A 19,720-nucleotide genomic window follows, 5' to 3' on the forward strand; every position below is an offset into this window, starting at 1 on the left:
TAGATAGTATTAATTCTAACTTCAGTTTCTGTACTGTGTCTGAACAGACAGTTGGCTGAGCAAACATGTCTCAGCTTTTCTGTTGTCATTGGAGATGAAATAGTCCTATGAGCTTGTAGAGCAGATGAGGGCAGTGACAGAGCCTTTATTTGAGAAATAGGTGTTATAGGAAAAGATATCAAAAGATAATAACTCACCCCTCCTGGTAACAGTTTGGAGAAAGGGATGAGTTGAGGACTGTGACCCTCCCCCATTCATATAGGCGTGCCACAGGAGAGAAGGGTGGATGGAAGGGGGAGCCCAAGCAGGCCTACTTGGCTGTTTTTTTTTTAATCGATATGAAGGTTTTAGCAGCTGTGCTAAGTGGGGTATAAAGGATCACCAGTGTCCCACTATAGCCAAAAAATCCTGCATGTGCTTCAGTTTCCTGGGAACCAGGAATGCTTGGATCGTATCTATGATTGCACTGAGTAACACCTTAGTCTTACCTGACCAGATAACACCCAGGAATTTGATTGATAGCCCTGGTCCTGGTACTATTTGTGGATTTATAGCCCATCCTTTTACCTGTAAATAAGTAATTAATGATGGTACTGTCTTCTCTGATGCCTCAATTGAATCAGAGGTCAGCATCAAATCATCGATGTGGCGGTACATTTTGACAGTAGATAGTTTATTCCAACTTGCCAAGTCACGTGCCACCAAATTATGACAAGAAGTAGGTGAATGCACATACCCCTGACGTAGGACTTGAAAAGTCCACTGCCTGCCCTCCCATGTGAATGCAAATACCTCTGGTATTTTAACTTTGATGAAACATTTTTTTAAACTGAAGATCTACAAACTGAGGATTTCTAGCCTTTTTAGACTCCTGTAAAGTAGCTACTGTTTGGTGTTCTAGTTGCCTTTCATGGTTTCTGCTGACTCCACTACATCTTTATGGAGATGCAGAGGTCAATAATTGCATGCAAGATGCGTGCACTATGGCACTATGAGTGAGATAAGTTGGTTACCAAATAGTAGACATTTGGCTACCATTATGTGTTGAATTGGTAATTTTAAACAGTCAGTGCTGATTGAGATCTCAGTATTAAATTGTATGTATTGGCAATACATTGTTACATTCTTAGTACAGAGATGTTTTTCAGTTGTTTCTAATAACAGTTGCCAATTTATAATTTTCTGGATCGTATTTTTGGAAGTGTCTGACTGAATAAGTAATTTTGGTTTTATTACTAGTTGCTGTTAAAGAAAGCTTGCAGTAGCATCTGTCTGACAGGAGAACATAAACTAGTCCTGATAGATAGTCCTGACCAATATTATGTAGTGCTTAGTCATACTTAGTTGGACATGAGATCATAGAATCTGATGAATTGGAGGGGACCCTTAAAGGTCACCTAGTCCAAATCCCCTGCAGTGAACAGAGGTATCTACAGCTAGACCAGATAGCTCAGAGTCTCATCTAGCCTGACCTTGAATGTCATCAAGTTCAGGGCTTCCACGACCTCTGTGAGGAAGCCTGTTCCAGTGCCTCACCACTCTTATTGTAAAAATGTTTTTCCTTGTTACCAATCTAAATCTCCTCCATTCTAGTCTGAAACCATTGTCCCTTTTCTTAGCACTGCAGACCCTGCTGAAGAATCTGTCCTCTTCCTTCTTATAGCCCCTCTATAGATTCTGAAAGGCTGCTATCTGTTCTCCCCAGAGCCTTCTGTTTTCCAGAGAGTTCCAACTCTCTCAGCCTGTCCTTGCAGGGGAGGTGTTCCATCCCCTGGCTCATATTTGTGTCCCTCTGGATGCAGTTTACTTGCTGAGGGTGCACTCAGTCCCACTATCAGTGTCACTGATGAAGATATTAAAGAACAGCAGTCGCAGTACTGACCCCTGAGGAGCATCATTTGTCACTGATCTCTGTCTAGATATTAAGTCACTGACCACTGCTGTCTGGATGTGGTCTTGCACCCACTTCCTCATCCGTTGAATCCATCAAATTCCATATCTTTCCAATTTGTCAAGAAGGGGTTTTGTCAATTACAGGGGGCCATGTCAAAGACATTGTACATGACATTAGTAAACTGCTAACACTGTACATTTTCACCATTAAAATTTTGCCAGGGAATAACTCCATTTTGGAGGAAGGAGAAAGTAATCTCTCTTTATTACAGGATCCTAAAATGTATGTACAGACAGTGCTGGATGTCCATAAGAAATACAATGCTTTAGTCATGTCTGCATTCAACAATGATGCTGGTTTTGTGGCTGCACTAGACAAAGTAAGTATATCTATCAAAGAATGGTAACCATTTTCTCTTCTTAGTGTTTTGTTTCCCATAAATTTCACTGTCTTTTGTGATTTATAGGCTTGTGGTCGATTTATAAATAATAACGCAGTGACAAAAATGGCCCAATCATCCAGTAAATCCCCAGAGCTGCTGGCACGATACTGTGATTCTTTACTGAAGAAAAGGTATGTTTTTGAAGACAAAACATTATTCCAGGTTGGTTTTTCTTTTAAAAGGATTTAGAAGTTTCATTCTGTGCCTTCAGAAACAAAGCATTTCAAGAAAACTTAATTATACAAAATTTTGATTTAAATATGAAAAATAAAAATTAGAGGGGAATATTCTACAGATTACATGTAATTTAATTCTTAAAGAAGAGGGGGGGAATAACATAAGTAGAAGGTTTGTTTTTTGTTTTTTGTTTTTTACTTATAGTAATATGAGCTCAATTTAGTTTAAGTTCTAGGGTTTGTTTGTTTGTTTTCTGTTCTAGATGTTGTTTTCATTGTTTTTCTGAAATTTGAGTTATAGTATATATGTGTGTCATGAAGAAAAGATGCACATTCCCCTTTTTCATTAAAGCAATTGCTTTCCTACTGTTGTTTTCTTTGTATCTTCCATCTGGGCATAAACTGAGGACAAAAACATTTCTGATTTCTCATCGTTCATAATTTAATTAAGGTATCTGGCTTCAAATGATTATGCAGCTGATAAAGTGAGTTAATGTCAGTCCAGTTCATACTGGATTTATGTCAGTTTTGTCACTGACATGTTTGCTAGCTGTTTTTTTGGCAGGGAAGTTGGAAAATCAAATCAGGAAAAGTTACTCTTTATTCCCTTTCCTATCTCCTGCCTCTTTTTTTTTTTTCCTTCTGAAAAGGATTGATTTTTCCCTTCTGTGGTGTGTAAATATACCTGATATATTAAGTATACCTGATGTATAAGCATAATGTGGAGGAAAACTGATGCCATATTAGCTGTCACCCAGTCAAGACCCAGCTCTCTGAGCAGTTTTCTCTGAATTACCTGTGATAAGAAGTGAAGGTAGCATTTAGCAGCAGATAAGAAAGCAGAAAGAGATATCTAAGACCAGAAATCCTGAGAAGTATCAAAGGGTCCCAAGCAGTTTGTGGTAAAGGAGTTCTACGTACTGTTTCAGAATTACATACTTTGTATGCTTACATATGTGTGTTGTGTGAAATAAAGACAAAAATGTTTGGTTCATGGCGCCATTTCCTCTTAAGCGTCTTTAGTCCCCAAACTATTCAACTCGCTTTCCTTTATTTATGAAATAAATTTCCACATACTTCCTTAAAGTTGGTTTAAAATAGCAGTTTGGAGAATTGTAAAAAACAAAAAAAACCCCAACATTTCTTTCGTTGCAGCTCGAAGAATCCAGAAGAAGCAGAATTGGAAGATACACTCAATCAAGTGGTAAGATATCTGTAAACATCTGTTCTTTTCAATTTAAGCTCTGGCAAGTCGGTAATATTTGTCAGTTATAAGTCAGATGAGATCAAACTTTTTCCTTTATATGATTGGTTTCAGTAGCTTTTCAGTAATTATCTTCATATCTCTGAGACTTGCTAGTTATATGTTATTTTAATACAAGTAACTTAGTGTATTTAAAGTGAGTAGGGAGAATTTCTGCTTAATTCAGTTTTTTATATGTATATAAGAACATACATATATAAGAACATACTGCAGACACTATGGTTTCTATACGGTAGTGTCTGCAGTATGTTCTTATATAATGATAGTTGTGGCTATGTAGATTTGTGAATAAATTAGACTGTTGATTCGGAATACACAGTTAATGTGTTTTAAACTGTATCCATTATTTAAAAAGTCACACACAAAACAAACAAACAAACAAAAAATCCTCAAACTGCACCCAGATTTGACCTGCTAATGAAGCAGATACTGTTAAAGTTTTTTCACTACAAATACTTACATTTTTTTCTTACAACTTATCTTTTATTTTTCCAGATGGTTGTCTTCAAATACATTGAAGATAAAGATGTGTTTCAAAAATTCTATGCTAAAATGCTTGCCAAAAGACTTGTACATCAGAACAGTGCTAGTGATGATGCTGAGGCAAGCATGATCTCTAAACTTAAAGTGAGTATTCTGTGATTGTCCAATGACTTACTGCGTTGCCAGTCTTCATACTGCCATGGAATGCACTGATGTATGTACTGTCATTTCATGCTTTTTCTTATGTGTCATATAGAACCAAAACAGTACATAGCCTAGTTCTCTTCCACTTCTGATTTTTTATTTTTTGTTTAATTTAAACTCCTGTGAGCTTGCAGTGCACATCTGTCAGATTGGAATTAAATATATTCTTATCCAATAGGTGACTTAGATATTGTTATCCAAATGAACAATTTGATTTAATTAATTCTTGTTCATACAAGGTCAAGCAAAAGATGTAATGATCTTTTAGTAGTCTGTTTCATTATGTGCCTTTCCCATTTTTAAAACAGTTTTCAGCTTCTGATGAAGAGCATGTTTAGTTGGGATTTGAATAAGGGAAACACTGAACTTTGTATGTTTTCTTTTAAGAAAATGGGCTCCTTTAGGAATTCTTTGTTTTCATTCTTTGTTGTCAAAATGCATCTTGCTGATATATGTGGGGGTTTTTTTGTTGTTGTTTTTGTATTTTTTTTTAAATACAGCAAGCTTGTGGTTTTGAATATACGTCCAAGTTACAGCGGATGTTCCAAGATATTGGTGTAAGCAAGGACTTGAATGAGCAATTTAAAAAGCACCTGACCAATTCAGAACCACTGGATTGTAAGTGATATGTTTACTTATGTTACTTTTGAGTACTTTTAATTTTATTTTATTTCTGCACATAAAAACTAAGTATGTGAGGGTAATACTTAATTGGCACATCATAATCCCTAAAGTTTAGAGTTAGTATTTTGACCAAGATAGATTTTTATACTAGACTTCTAGGTCTGTATTTTATTATCTGATAACACTTCATAGTTTTTTCAGCTCACAGTTAGGTACATAATAAAATCAAGTTGAATCCTGACTTTTTTTTTTAATTGGAAAGATGGTTTTGCTTATAAACACAACATAGTTTAAGCTATCTTTTATAAAAGCAATTAAAAAAAGGATGCTGTGTTTTAGGTTGTTAGAAAGCTTTATTGCTTTGTTTCGGAAGAAAGTCTGTTAATTGAATTGCATTGAAACAAACTCTTTCAAAAGCAGATTATATTACATTGGATTACTACATTTTATATATATATATATATATATATATATTATAATACAATATTATTATATTACCTGGATTATTATTTTCAGGCTTAAGTTTTATTTAGATTTCTTGTATTATACCTACTAACATATCCAAAATGTTTTACAAATATAATTGTGTGATTTTTGTTCTTGCCAACATGTATTGTGATGCATTTTCAGTACATATAAATGTGTGTGTTAGGTGAGCAGTCTGCTGTTGGGGTAGAAACAAGCTAAAAATTTCTAGAAATGAGAAAATTGATTGACTGTCACAGAAAACCTAAACTTATTCAACTTACTCCATCATCTTGTACTGGATTCCTTTGTTCTATGGTCTGAATGTGTTACGTGTGTACCCGGTGGCACAGTGGTAGGAATGCCGCTTGCAACACTGGAGGCCCGAGTTCGAATCTCCACTGTGGCGCAAGTGGTAGAAGTGCCTCTCTGCTACACAGGAGGCTCGAATCCTGGGGGTTGGACTCAATGGACTAAGGTCCCTTCCAACCCGCACAAGACTGTGATACTGTGTGAATAAAGAAAAAACTATATATTGTTGAATGATTTTTCATTGTGTTAGTTTGAACAAGGCAGAAACATTTCCTGTCCTTGTGTTAGAACTCAAATTCTCTGACCAGTAAGTGGAAGCAAGGATGATAATGCAGTTCATCCTGATAATGTGCATTCTTATCCCTTCCAGTGGATTTCAGCATACAGGTGCTGAGTTCTGGATCATGGCCATTTCAGCAGTCTTGCACATTTGCTCTACCCTCTGAGGTAAGGATCTGAACTTTGTTCATCTGAGCAATGGAATTAATAAACAAGAAGGGGATTTACCAGGATAGGTTCATCTGTTTAATGTTTGTTTGGTTGTTTTTTTGTGGATTGTGAGGTTTTTTGTTTTGTTTTGGTTTTTTTTTTTGAGTGTTGGAGAGGATTAGAAGGTTTTTTTTTTGTCTTTGTATATGTATTTTCTATTTTTCTCTTGGCTGAAAGATGTTTGGAACAATATAAATTAGTAAAAGTAGTGGGAGGAATTTGTGTGAAATATATAGCTTCCTTCTCCTGTTGAAAGGTGGTGATCCGTGAAATTTCAAAATGTTATATAGCAATGAAAAAGATTGTTTACATGTCTTTTTTAATATACTTCTACGTAAGAAACTTTCTTAGCAGTTGCTTCAGCTCTATCCAATAAATTTGGTTTGGATAATGGAATCATTAATTTCCTATTGAGTGCATGCTGAAAATAGACAAGACATGAATGCTTCATACATGAATTTAACTGTTATTAGTGGAGTATCATGGTAGTTAAACGGACCTTCCCATCTTGCTTCACATTCCTTAAAGAAGTTTAGATTCTTGTTTAGATTTTTATTGTTAGTGATGCTTTTAAAAGGGAAACTTACCATCCGTTCTGAAGAATGTGAATGTTTTTAATTTCAGACAGTGTGACAGTATAGAGTGATCAGATTTAATTCCTGTGTGCTGTTCTAGTATGTTCTAGTAGTGGGTGAAGGAAAGGTTTTCTTGTTCTTTTTTTTATACAGTTAGAACGGAGCTATCAGAGGTTTACTGCATTTTATGCCAGTCGTCATAGTGGAAGAAAGTTAACGTGGTTGTATCAGCTTTCCAAAGGGGAACTGGTTACCAACTGTTTCAAAAATAGATACACATTACAGGTAAGAGTAGGGTTGTGTCAATAAAAACACTTGGTGATGTTTTCAGTTTTGGAGCTGATTGCAGTGATTGCTTAGAAGACTTGCATTCACACTCTGCTCTCCACTGCTTTTATGCATTTGGGATGAGCTGCCCAGTCTCTTTACTTCTCACTTGGAGATGACATGTTCTCTTCACAGTAAGGGATCACTGTGTAGATAAATGTGTTTAAAACAGTGAAGTACGTAGTCAGTTAAGTAGCAGGGTAGCACAAATGAATTTTAGTTAATGATGCAGTGAGTTAAGCAGTCTGTTATTTGTATGTCAGAATATTCATTTCCTTAATTGTTAAATTAACATGTGTGTATGTATACACATGTTTAACTACTAAGCATTCCTTTACTTTATTCATGTGAATAATGCTACTGGCTTCAGTTCTTGGTGTTATGATAAATAGAACCTTTATTATATCTTTGATCTGTTTACTATAATGTTATTTAAGATCTGTTTAAAATAAATATGACTTAGAAATGTTATATATTACTTTTGGCTTAAATGGTCTTTGAACTGTGTTGTGTGAGACAACTGCAACCTCTTTGTTAAAGACATTGTATGTAATACTCTTCTGTGTGTGTTGTCTCAAAAAGTAGGAGAGCTCAGAACAGTGAGAAGAAACAAGATAGTCTCTGAACTTTTGTAATCAACATATGTTAACTCGGTGGTAGGTTCAATAAGCTACTGATAACTGCTCTCTTATAAATTAGGTTTCATCATTCTGCTAGATTTAGTAGGGTTGTGAGGATGAGTTCAGTAGTCTTTGTAGGTATTTAATGAAGATTAAATGAGGAAGAGTCAGGGAGTGATAGAGGAAAAGATGTTATGAAGTGTCAGCAGCTGGTTAAATGCTCAGAATATTAGCCTTTATGTTTAGATAATGCTGGAAGATAGAGTTCTGGTTGTATAAGTAGTATCTGTATTGTGTGTGTAATGGTCAGCACTAGTTGGTTATTTTCCTTTGTCCAGTTATTTCAGCATGTACTTTTTCACTGGTGAATTTCAAACTGCTCAAGTTCCATAAGTATGTGTGTGTTCTCATATTCTGCTTTTTGTATCTGGTAGGCATCCACATTCCAGATGGCAATTTTACTGCAGTACAACTCAGAAGATGCCTACACCGTGCAGCAGTTGACAGACAGTACTCAAATAAAAATGGTAGTGCCTTTGCACATTTAACTGCACTTATGAGTCTTTTGGTCATCAGGGCTCTTCCTGCTATTGTAAGAAATAGTGTTCAGATATGCTTGGAGCCAGAATTGGTTTCTGTCCTAAAGGTGCAGATGTGCTTCCCTGATTTACTTTCCTGTAATTACTAACTGCTTAGTCTTTTGATAAATCTTAGTCTGCTTTGTCACTGGAATGAATTGTGTAGCTTCATGCTGACCCCTGGTATTTAGTAAGAGGGCACCATAGGAGGAGCAGCATTTCTTCTAAATGATTGTGTGTTGCATTTCTGTTTTCTGCATTTCAAGGGTTATTTATCTGATCATATAAAAATCTGTTTGTCGTTCATTGTCTTCTGTAGAAAAGGTGAACCTCTTCTTCCCAAGTAGCTTTTGTGGGCCAAGGTTTATTTAGCATTTGTGTCTTTTCTTAGTTCTGAATCAGGTCTGACGGGACTTCTGGAAAGCCTGGCAATCCCTAGTCAGGTGGATTTTTAATTTTTAATCTTAGAAATGCTCTGCTGTTAGTTTTTAGCAAATACAGAAGTCTTTCACAGGGTTGCCATTTATTACAGATGTCTTTTTGCAGATTTCTGTAGATAGATGCAAGCACGGATGCAAACATATGTATCTATATATAGAATAAGTGTTTGGTACAGATTGTAGCTGGAGCAGAATAAAATTCCATACAGATAAAACCTAACAACATGAAACCCAGAAGACTTGGACTGTGCTAAAATGGCAACTTTGCAGGCTTGCACAGAACGCTGGCTAGTGTAGCCATCTGGGTGGCTGACTAGTGACAGTGGTCAGAACCAACCTCCTATTGTACTGAAGACAAGAAAAATATATTAATCAGAAAACAGAAGGTGCTTATTTCATGAAACTTAAGTTTGTCATTGTACTTACATTTACATGGCTTGGAGAAAAATGATTTCTGAAACTTAAGAGTGATTTGCAAGCAGATTTATAGTACAACAACTGGGAGGATCTGTTGTTTGGAATTAGTCTTTATAAAGAATTTAATGGTACTTGCCAATGCAGGGTGCTATGTCCTAACACCCAAGAAGGCTCACTACATTTCTGTGAACTACATTTTTTATTGCTTCCCAGGCTCATTTTATGGTGTTCTGCACTCAGTAGTTCTTAATGTAAATCTGTGTATTCTTATTACAAGCATTTTAATTTATGGGAAGGAAGGGAGATGACTGGCTGGCTGTGCTGATGTTTTCTGTAATTTTGTAGGATATCTTGGCACAAGTTCTACAGATACTGTTGAAATCAAAATTACTTGTAAGTACCTCTTTTTTTTATTATTTGCTTTATGGTCGGCAAAATGTACTGATTAATGTATGTTTATTTATTTTGTTCCAGGTTTTGGAAGATGAAAATGCAAATGTTGATGAAGTGGAGCTAAAACCAGATACCTTAATAAAGCTGTATCTTGGTTATAAAAAGTAAGGGAAAAACTTCATCTACATACTGTTGGATAATATGAGTAGCATCTTGTTTGCTTTAAAAACTTTAGTAGAATTTGATATTCCTGAAATGAAAGCTTCCAAGTCCAAGTGCCAATTCAGATATAGATCCCCTTATCAGCTTCAGAGGAGATGGATGGCTAATAAGGAAACAGGGCAGATTTCAGCTATCTGACTTTGATTTTGTCATAAGGGCTGACATGACCTTAATGTTTTCACATCTCCATTTTGTTCCTTGAATCTAATGTATTTTTTACATAATTTATAAGGTGCGTGACTTAAATGCAGTCAGCAAAATACTTCATATTCTGCTATCATCAAAGGCCAAACACTTAAATATTCATCCAGTAGAGATAACTTGAGAACATCAGCAGGCTCTCCTTAGAGCTTCAGAGTGTAAACAGCTGTGGTAACTTAAACATGATTCTCAGTAGTTTTTCGTTCTTACTTTAACCAGTGTTGTTCTTAATGTTTGTGTATTTTAAGTTGCTTTCACCACTCTGACGTTTTACCATACTAACCAGAACATAGTCATGTATTCAGTGAGGAATTCATTTCTTCAGGAAGATGAAATCTCAAGTGAAAGAAACATTTTAAACCTGTCCTTGTATATTCTTCATCTACTTTTACCCTTTTGACTAATAACTGAAGGTTGGAGCGTACACGCTTGTCAGTTACAGCAGTGTATTAATGGATACGCTCAAGCGTTGCTGCATTGTGTGTATTGGAGGCTACAGTTATGACTCACAAGATAGTGCTAAAAAAGAAATGAGTCTTCTCCCCACTACAGTCAGTCAGTATGACTGACTGGCCACACTCCTGAGTGCCTTGGTGCTGCGACTTGTGCCCCACTTCTCATGTGGGATGGTATGTGGTACATACGATAATGGCACAGCTCTGGGCTCTGTAGAGTATGTGAAAGGCATTATTCAGCTTTATGGAATAAATCATTTTCTTCATGTTACAGTTAATGATTTTCTCTTCTGTCACAATCCAAATGTAAATTAAAATGGTGATTTTGTTTCTATTGACTTACTTTTTCATGTTCACTGATTAGAAGCTTCTTAGTAAACATAGAAATCATTCACATCAGTATAACTGTGTAGTTCTGATTTGACCTAACAGATGAGACCATTGTATTCAGTGAGTCATGGAATACACAAACAACAACCAAATAGATATTTGGGGTTTCTGTTTTGTTGTTGTTGTTGCTGTTTTTTAATTAACTTGAGTAGTATTATCTAAAACCTTTGATTGTGCCAAAGTTCACTTTCCTTGTAAAATTCTGATAGTGTGGTGTGTAAATTGTTTTGGTGAGGGCTTTGTGTTTTCTTTTTAAGTCGAAAATAGACTAATTTATTTGATTAACTTTTGTTTTTCTTTACAGCAAAAAGTTAAGGGTGAACATCAATGTACCAATGAAAACTGAACAGAAGCAGGAGCAAGAAACTACACACAAAAATATAGAGGAAGATAGGAAACTACTGATTCAGGTGACTTATATTGCAGGATTCTGTTGCACAATGCACACAGAATTTCAGCTTTATAGTATTCCAGTGAAGCATACTGTGGAGAACTAAAAATATTCCAGTGCAATAGGCTGAAGCTAAAAATATGTTCCAGTTTTATTGTTCCTTTCAGTCTGTAGTAGTAAGTGTAGAAAGACATACTATGATACTGTTCCTCTACATTGTTTTATGTGTTAGTATTTGGGTTCCATGGGTGCATTTGCTCAGAAGACTTCTGTTCTGACTGAAAATTGTAAATAGCTTTGTGGCTTTTTTTTTAATGATCTTGATTGGGGGATTGAGTGCACCCTCAGTAAGTTTGCAGATGACACCAAGTTGGGAGGGGGGTGCTGATCTGCCAGAGGGGAGGTAGGCACTGCAGAGGGACCTGGATAGACTAGATCGATGGGCCAAGGTAAACTGTATGAGTTTCAAAAGGGCCAAGTGTCCAGTCCTGCATTTTGATCACAACAACCCCCGCCAACTCTACAGGCTTGGGGAGGTGTGGCTGGAAAGCTGCCTGATGGAAAGAGACCTTGGTGTACTGATGCACAGACAGATGAATATGAGCCAGCAGTGTGCCCAGGTGGCCAAGAAGGCCAATGGCATCCTGGCTTTTATCAGAAATGCTGTGGTGAGCTGGAGTAGGGAAGTCATCCTGCCCCTCTACTCAGCTTTGGTGAGGCTTTACCTTGAGTAGTGTGTTCAGTTTTGGGCACCTCAGTACAGAAAGGACAGACATTGAGGTGCTGGAGCAGGCCCAAAGAAGGGCAACAAGACTTTTGAATGGCTTGGAGAATATGCCCTGTGGGGAGCATTGAAGGAACAGGGACTGTTTAGTCTGGGGTAAAGGAAGGGAGACCTTACTGCACTCTTCCAGTACCTGAAAGTGCCAGTACCCCCAGTGACAGTGGGGTTGGTCTCTTCTCACTGGTGACATGTGACAGGACGAGGGGAAATGGCTTCAAATTGTACCAGGGTAAGTTTAGGTCAGATATCAGGAAACACTCTTTTACAGAAAGTTTTGTTAAGCACTGGAATAGGCTCCCCAGCCAGGTGGTTGAGTCACCATTCCTGGATGTGTTTAAAAACAGTTTGGATGTGGTGCTTAGGGACATGATTTTACAGAGGATTGTTAGAGTTTAGGTAATATGGTTAGGTTGCTGTTGGACTTGGTGAGCTTTAAGGTCTTTTCCAACCTGAGCAATTCTATGACTAAGGATGAACTTGAAGGTATTTTTCATTACTTCATGTAGAAGTATTTAAGAAGTAGAGGGGACAGAGAAAGTAGATAGAATAGGGTAGTCCAGTTGGAACGGGCATTCAAAGACCACATTACAGTTGCCTTTCTTTTTCAGGGCTAACCAAAAGGAAAAGCACATCAATGTAGATGTTTTCTAGTTGTCCCTTGAACACTTGACAGTCTTAGTTGGGGAATCAACCACCACTGAGATTATAAATGTTCTACTCAAAGAATGTCTCAGTAAAAATAAATACATATGTAAGATTTCATGTTATACAAATATTTTATTTTGGTGGTGGTGGTACTGTTGTTCTTACTGATCCCAAGTAACATAGTTCTTAAAATTCCTATGTGAGAAACACTTGATGACTGTATTCTATGTAAAGTCTGAGTTCTAAAAATCAATGTGAATAGTTGGCGCTCTGTAGTTGTACAGGAACTGCTAATTCAAGGCCTGATTGTACCCTTAGTGAAGGGACACAGCCAGCCCTGGGAGTAGAGGTGAAAGCAATTCAGGTTCCACCCCACCCTAAGCCTCATTTAAGGGCTGGCTGCCAAAAGGGAATGATGTCTACTTGGAGATTCCTCCTTTTGGAGGATTTTGTTAGCCCTGATCTTTGGAATGGGTAAGCAAATCTTTCTTTGCTTGTGACCATCACCCTTTTTTAGGTAGGTTAGAGCTGGTTATCTGCCATTGCCTTTTCCCGCAGTAGATAAGTGTATCCCCACCTCCTGCTGAAGTTATTTTTACAGTGCTACTGTGGTAGTAGATGTGATCACTGGAGAAATAAATTGGCTTTATGCAGGAAAAGCTTCTAAGCTTCTCTTTCTGACTTTGCTGTGCAGGCTGCTATTGTAAGAATTATGAAAATGAGGAAGGTTCTAAAACACCAGCAACTACTTGGAGAAGTGTTAACACAGCTGTCCTCAAGGTTCAAGCCACGAGTTCCAGTAATTAAGGTATGTGAGAATGATTGCTCTAACCCTATGTTCCTGGTGTTGAGTAGGATTAAATATAGCTTTCTGAATTAAAAAAGGAAAGCAAAAAAGACATCTTCAAAGGCATGGCATGGCAGTTGGCTTGGCAGTTTGTGTGGGAGGGTGTTGCCACTATGGTTTCCAATAGTGGCTGTAATCTGCTTGTGAAGAGCTCCACCATGGCATCCATCCAGAAGAAAGTCATGTTGTCTGTGTCTCATGTGGCCTCGAGCCAGAGGAAGCAACGTGGCCACACAAATGGAACTCCTGAAGGAACACATGGCCATCCAGGTCTCAGGCACAGGGTGTGGCAAAGTCCTCAGCCAGTGGCTGTTGGTAGCAGTGAGTACACCTGTGGAAAAAGCACCCACGTTAAAGAGATGCTTAGCCTGTTGGTAGGGCTTTGGGAGGATATGGTCAGGCTGAGGAGCATCAGGAAGTCAGAAAAAGAGATGCAACAGACTCTGCGCTCTGTCGCTCCTGAAACAGACTCATCAGCCACTCAATGTAAGAAATAAGGGCTACTTTGCCCTCCCACACCAGGAAGAAAGGAGCAGATCTAAGAGATGGGGGGAATGGAAGCAAGTTTCCTTCCACATCTACCTCACTTTCCCAGATGCCCTTACACATTAGGGACAAGCAAATGACTGTGTGGATAAAAGTGCATCTGAGTTGGAGGGGTCATGTAGGGCACATCAGCCTACTCCGCATATCATGACAACTGCATTTAAAAAACAAAACAAAACAAAAAGGCTTTTTCTGCAAATGATTCTTTCCTGTGTGAGAAGAAGGCCAAGCCTACTGGTGATTAAACTATGAAATGTCATGGCACTGCCACTCAGAGTGTACTGCATGCTAATAAGATCCGTAATTCTGCTTCATGAGGTTCTGGGTACCATGAAGCACATCTGAAATGCATCTACACTACTGGCATTCAGCATGAGGAACAAGCAGGAAGTGCTGGAAGTCTTGGCTCTGCCCCAGAGCTACGACATCATTGGCATAAGTGAAATCTGGTGGGAAGAGTCTTGTGATGGGTATTCTTTGGACAGTTAGAAGCTCTTCAGAAGAGACAAGCAGGGTGAGTGAGGTGATGAGGTGGTATTTTTGTAATGAAGGGAAAAGACTGTACAGAGCTGTCATTTGGGAATGATGTGGTTGACTGCCTCTGGGTCAGGATTAAGGGACAAGCAAATAAAAGAGATGTCATTGTGGGAGTTTGCTGTAGACTACCCAGCCAGTATGACAACACCAATGAATTATTCTTTACAGTACTAAGAGAAACCTCTAGATCAACTGTCCTCGTCCCTAATGGGGGACTTCAGTTTCTCAGGAATTAACTGAGAACACCACACATAATACAAACAGGTCCAGGCGGTTCCTAAAGCGCTTGATAACAGTTACCTGGTACAGGATCTTATGAATAAAGATGGCCTCCTAGATATGTTGCTTGTGAACAGAGAAAATCTAATGAGTCGAGTGGTACTTGGTGACCATTTTTGTCTTAGTAACCATGAAGTGATTGAATTTTAAATCCTTGGTGACTGGAGGAAAGTTGCCACCAAAACTTCAACTGTGGGTATGGGGAGAGCAGATTTCAGGCAGCTCAGGTAAATAGTAAAGTCCCCTAGGAAACTGCTTTTGAAGGCATTGGGGTTCTTTACTGCTCATCGATTTCAGCTTGGCTGAACAGGGCTGTTCTTCTAGAGAACCTTAGGCAGGAAAAGAAAGTGTATTATCACTAAAAGCGAGGGTCAGGTAACATGAGAATATTACAGGGATGCTGTAGGGACAGGGACAGAGAGAAAATTAATGTGGTGGAAGCTTGGTTACAAGTTGAGGCTTGCAAATACTAACTAAATATGTTACCAGCAAAAGGGGAGAACCAGGAGGAGTGTTATTTTGTTGAAAATGGTCACCTTACAAATGTGGCATAGTTGGATGCAGTCTTGACCTCTGTCTTCAACACTAATGGTGAGCTCAGGCATTCCACGTGCCCCACTTAGGCTGAAGGTCTGTGACTATGGGAATGATTTTTTGCTGAAAGTTGTGTGGGGTTTTCTGCTCTTCATGGATGCATGTAAGTCTATTGTACCTGATGGGATTCATCACAGGGTACTGGCTGATACCATCACGAGACCTGTCTCAGTTATTTTCCAACAGTCTCATGAATCTGGGGAGGTCTCAGTTGACTAGAAGCTGGCAAATGTTCCGGTTCTCAAGAATAGCAAGAATGAGGATTCTGATAATTTTAGGCCTGTTGGTCTCACTTCAGTGACTGGTAAAATTATGCTGGGACTTAAAGAAAAACACATGAAGAACCATGTCATCATTGGTCACAGCCAACATAAGTTCATGAGGGAAAGGTCCTGTTCAACTAACTTAATCTGCTTTTATGACAAGGTCGCCTATCTGGTTAACAAAGCCAGTTGATGTTATCGTTTTAGATTTCAGTAAAGGTTTTCATACTGTTTCTCAACAGTATCCTTCTGTTCAAAGGACACTGCTAGCATACAGATAGACAAAAACAATGTGATGTGTGAGCCATTGGTTGGCAGGTTAGGCCCAAAGGGGATTACATCAGTGACAAAAGATAACAAGTGGAGCTCTCCAGGGCTCCATTTTAGGGCCAGGTCTCTTTAATGTTTACATAAATGACTTGGATGTAGAACAAGAACGTGTTTTGAGCAAGTTTGCTGATGGTACTAAATTGGAAGAAGCTGTTTCCTCTGAGGGTGGAGAGAGAAAAATAGGTAGCTGGGTAGCCACCTACTGCATGAAGTTTAGTAAGAGCAAGTACTGGATTCTGCACCTAAGAAGGGGCAACCCTGAGATGCTGGAGGGCAGCCCTGTTGAGTGGGTTTTGAGGGCCTTGGTTGACAGCAAGTCAAACAGTGTGCCCAGGCAGCCGGGAAGGCCAACCAGATACTGGGGTGCATCAAGTGCGACAACTGCTGGCCAGTTGAGGGAAGTAATTTGTCCTGCACTGTACTGCACTGCTGCAGCCTCACCTTGATTACTGGGTTCAGCTTTGGGCGTCACAGTATAAAAAGGACATAAAACTGTTAGAAAGTGCCCAAATGAGGGCTGCAAAATTTTGATGGGTCTAGACAGGAAGCTGTTTGAGGAGGGGCTGAAGGTTTGTTAAATCTAGATAAGAAGAGACCGAGGGGAGACCTCATCATGACCTACAGCTTCCTCACAAAGGGAAGTAGCGGGAGAGGTGCTGGTTGCCTCTCTGGTGACCAGCAATAGAACCTGAAGAACAGCATGAAGTTCTGATGGGAAATTCAGGTTGGGTCTCAGGTTAAGTTTCTTCACCAAAAGGGTGGTCAGGCACTGGAACAGCCTCACCAGAGAAGTGGTCACAGCACTGAGCTTTCCAGAGTTCAAGAAGTATCTGGACAGTGCTCTCAGACGTATGGTCTGATTTTTTGGGGGGGTTGTCCTGTGTGGGGCCGGGAATATAAATATTTTTAAATTTTAAATATTTTGAGCAGAATAATTTAGATTTCTTTTACAGTTTCTCAAACTGTTGAGATATTGCATCAGTGCCAGCCCCTACTCCATGCTTACCTGCTTGCTCTCATAGCTGTGCAAGTTCCACCTCTTGCTGGCCTGGTTTATGTATTAACTTCCTAATCTCCTCAAGAATAAAAATGGTGGGGGCTGGGGATTATATTTAATTGTGGTTTCATGATTGGTTGGTTTAGCATTGTCACAAATGTTTTTTTCCATCCCAGAAGGACAGATGGAGCAAGGAACAGTCAGTGCAGAGCCATTACAAAACCAGACACTGATGCTGAAAGAGATGCATACAGACAAGTTGTTCTAGGCAACTAATTACTATGGTAGCAATCTTTAGTAAACACTCAGCAAATAAAAAGTTAAACAGATGTAGTCTTACTACCAAGTTACTTATTAGTGAGTACAATAGTCAAGTGCTCTCCAAGTAGCTACCATGGTATAGCATCAAGTAAGCATAATTCAGTTCAGTGGAGAGTCTTCTTTTTTGGCTGTGGTCAGAAACAGGAAGGTGAATTGCCTTCATTTGTGCTTGTAGCCTACTGCCATCCTCTACTTGGCATGTGTCCAATGGCCAGAATTGTTCAAAGCTTGTAGCAACCAGAAGCCTTCTGCCAGCATCTCTCCACTTACCTTTGTTTCTCCCCACAGAAATGCATTGATATCTTGATTGAGAAAGAGTACTTGGAACGTGTCGATGGTGAGAAGGACACCTACAGTTACTTGGCTTAATGTTTTTATTAGCAATTTTCTGACTGTGTGACACTCGGCAAATAGGTATGTGATGGAAAGAATGAAAGCAACAGAACTTCATAGCAGCCACACTGCTGCCATTTGGACCTCCCTTTTTAATAACTGAGACCAGGACTCCCCATCAGCCAGTCTCAGATTTACATCAGAACTGCTCAGGATTGATACATTTCAAGTATGTAAATATGGACACCAATGCCATTTAACCTAATTTAAGAACAGAGAGGAATCTGACCCTTTTCATTTAAGGGTTGCATGCTACTGCATTTAAATCAATACATTGGCTATATGATAAACAGCTGCCATCACTGGCAGAACTTACAAATGTTGGCAGCACTTTGAGAGCAAGTCTGAGTGGACCCATGTGTAATCTGCTATGGAAAAACCATTTGTATAGTGTGTTTCATTTTTTAATGTGTGATAAATAAAAATTAAAAAACAAAAAAAACAAAAAAAAAAGTTAAAAGATTTCTGTACAAGTTGCATTTGGTTTTATTAAGTTTTATGATTTCTAAATGTAAATAAAAGGTATAATAATGGTTATGAAAGCTACAGAAATTTGTTTTGCTTTTCCTTCTTTCCCTTGTTTTCCAGTGATTTAAAGTACACGGTTCTCTGAAGAAATTAACTTCTATCTGTAACCAAACATAAATGTTCTTTCTTTTTAAGAGGAAATGTGTTTCGAAAATGAAAATTGTGCTTCACAAGAGACAGCAGAAATAGGAAATAGGTGAAATATATGCTGACATCCTTGGTCAGCTGAAATTTGACCTTTTTTAATACATCATGTTGCAGTCTTCCACAGTCTTCTCCTGGAAAAGCTGGCAGCCCAGAGCTTGGGCAGGTATGTGTGTTGCAGCATAAAGAAGTAGCTGGAGGGCTGGGCACAAAGAATTTTGGTGACTGGAGTTAATTCTGTCTGGGGCCTGGTCGCAAGTGGTGTTCCTTAAGTATTAGATCCAGTTTAATATCCTTATTTGTGATCTGGATGAGAGAATCTAGTACACCCGCTGTAAGAACAAGAAATAGTTGTTAAATGGTCCTCTGCTTTTGGATCAGAAAGCCCGACAGAGGCATCTGGATAGATGAGCTGAGGCCAATGGGATGAAGTTCAGCAAGACAGAGTATTGGATCCTGCATTTAAGTCACAGCAACCCCAGACAGCGCCTACAGGCTGGGGGCAGGGTGGCTGGGAAGGCTGAAGGAAAATGATCTGGGGGTGCTGATCAATGTTCAGTTGAATGTGAGCAAGTATTGTGCCCAGAGGGCTGAGAAGGCCCAATAACATCCTCACTCTTATCAGAAATAGTGTAGCTAGCAGGACCAGGGGGGTGATCATCTTGTACTCAGCACTCATGGTATGTTCAGTTTTGGACCCATCACTACACAAATAAGGCAGCAGAGCTGGTGAAGGGTCTGAAACACAAGTCTTCATGGGAGCAGCTGAGGGAAGTAGGATCATTTAGTTTCTTCTGAGGAGGAACTTCAGGATTGTTGCTTTCTAGAACTCCCTGAAAGGTGTGCATGTGGTTAGCCTCTTCTGCTTAACTAGTGATCGGACTAGAGCGAGTGGCCTTAAGGGTCAGGTTGGATATTAGGAACAACTTCTCTTAAGGAGTGGTCAGGCACTGGAACAGGCTGCCCTGTGAGGCAGTTGAATCACTGTCCCTGGAGTTGCTTGAGGAATGTGTAGGTGTGGTACTTAAGGACATGGCTTAGTGGGCAGTATTAGCAGTAGGTGGATCGTTGAACTGGACAATACTGGAAATCTTTCCCAGCCTTTATGATGATTCCCTAACTGCTGCCTTGAAAAAGGTCAAGGCTGCCC

General features: G+C 39.0%; 1 protein-coding gene across 8 annotated transcripts in view; it reads left to right on the plus strand.

The window, feature by feature from the left end:
• Positions 1-18,450, plus strand: part of CUL1 (cullin 1) — a 50,786-nt gene extending 32,336 nt beyond the window's left edge. For 7 of the 8 annotated variants that reach the window (XM_015854941.3, XM_015854943.3, XM_085539967.1 and 4 more), the window contains 13 exons: positions 2,166-2,273; positions 2,361-2,467; positions 3,668-3,716; positions 4,272-4,403; positions 4,964-5,081; positions 6,235-6,311; positions 7,082-7,213; positions 8,310-8,402; positions 9,656-9,703; positions 9,785-9,867; positions 11,276-11,381; positions 13,486-13,599; positions 17,794-18,450. In XM_015854941.3, the coding sequence (XP_015710427.1) occupies positions 2,166-2,273; positions 2,361-2,467; positions 3,668-3,716; positions 4,272-4,403; positions 4,964-5,081; positions 6,235-6,311; positions 7,082-7,213; positions 8,310-8,402; positions 9,656-9,703; positions 9,785-9,867; positions 11,276-11,381; positions 13,486-13,599; positions 17,794-17,874 (1,248 nt within the window). In that variant the 3' untranslated portion in view covers positions 17,875-18,450. The remainder of the gene's footprint in view (positions 1-2,165; positions 2,274-2,360; positions 2,468-3,667; positions 3,717-4,271; positions 4,404-4,963; positions 5,082-6,234; positions 6,312-7,081; positions 7,214-8,309; positions 8,403-9,655; positions 9,704-9,784; positions 9,868-11,275; positions 11,382-13,485; positions 13,600-17,793) is intronic. The other variant, XM_085539971.1, reaches the window with a different exon arrangement.
• The last annotated feature ends 1,270 nt before the right edge of the window (positions 18,451-19,720 follow it).

Source organism: Coturnix japonica, chromosome 2, assembly GCF_054131305.1.
Source record: "Coturnix japonica strain WE chromosome 2, WE-NBRP24, whole genome shotgun sequence".
NCBI classification, from domain to species: domain Eukaryota; kingdom Metazoa; phylum Chordata; class Aves; order Galliformes; family Phasianidae; genus Coturnix; species Coturnix japonica.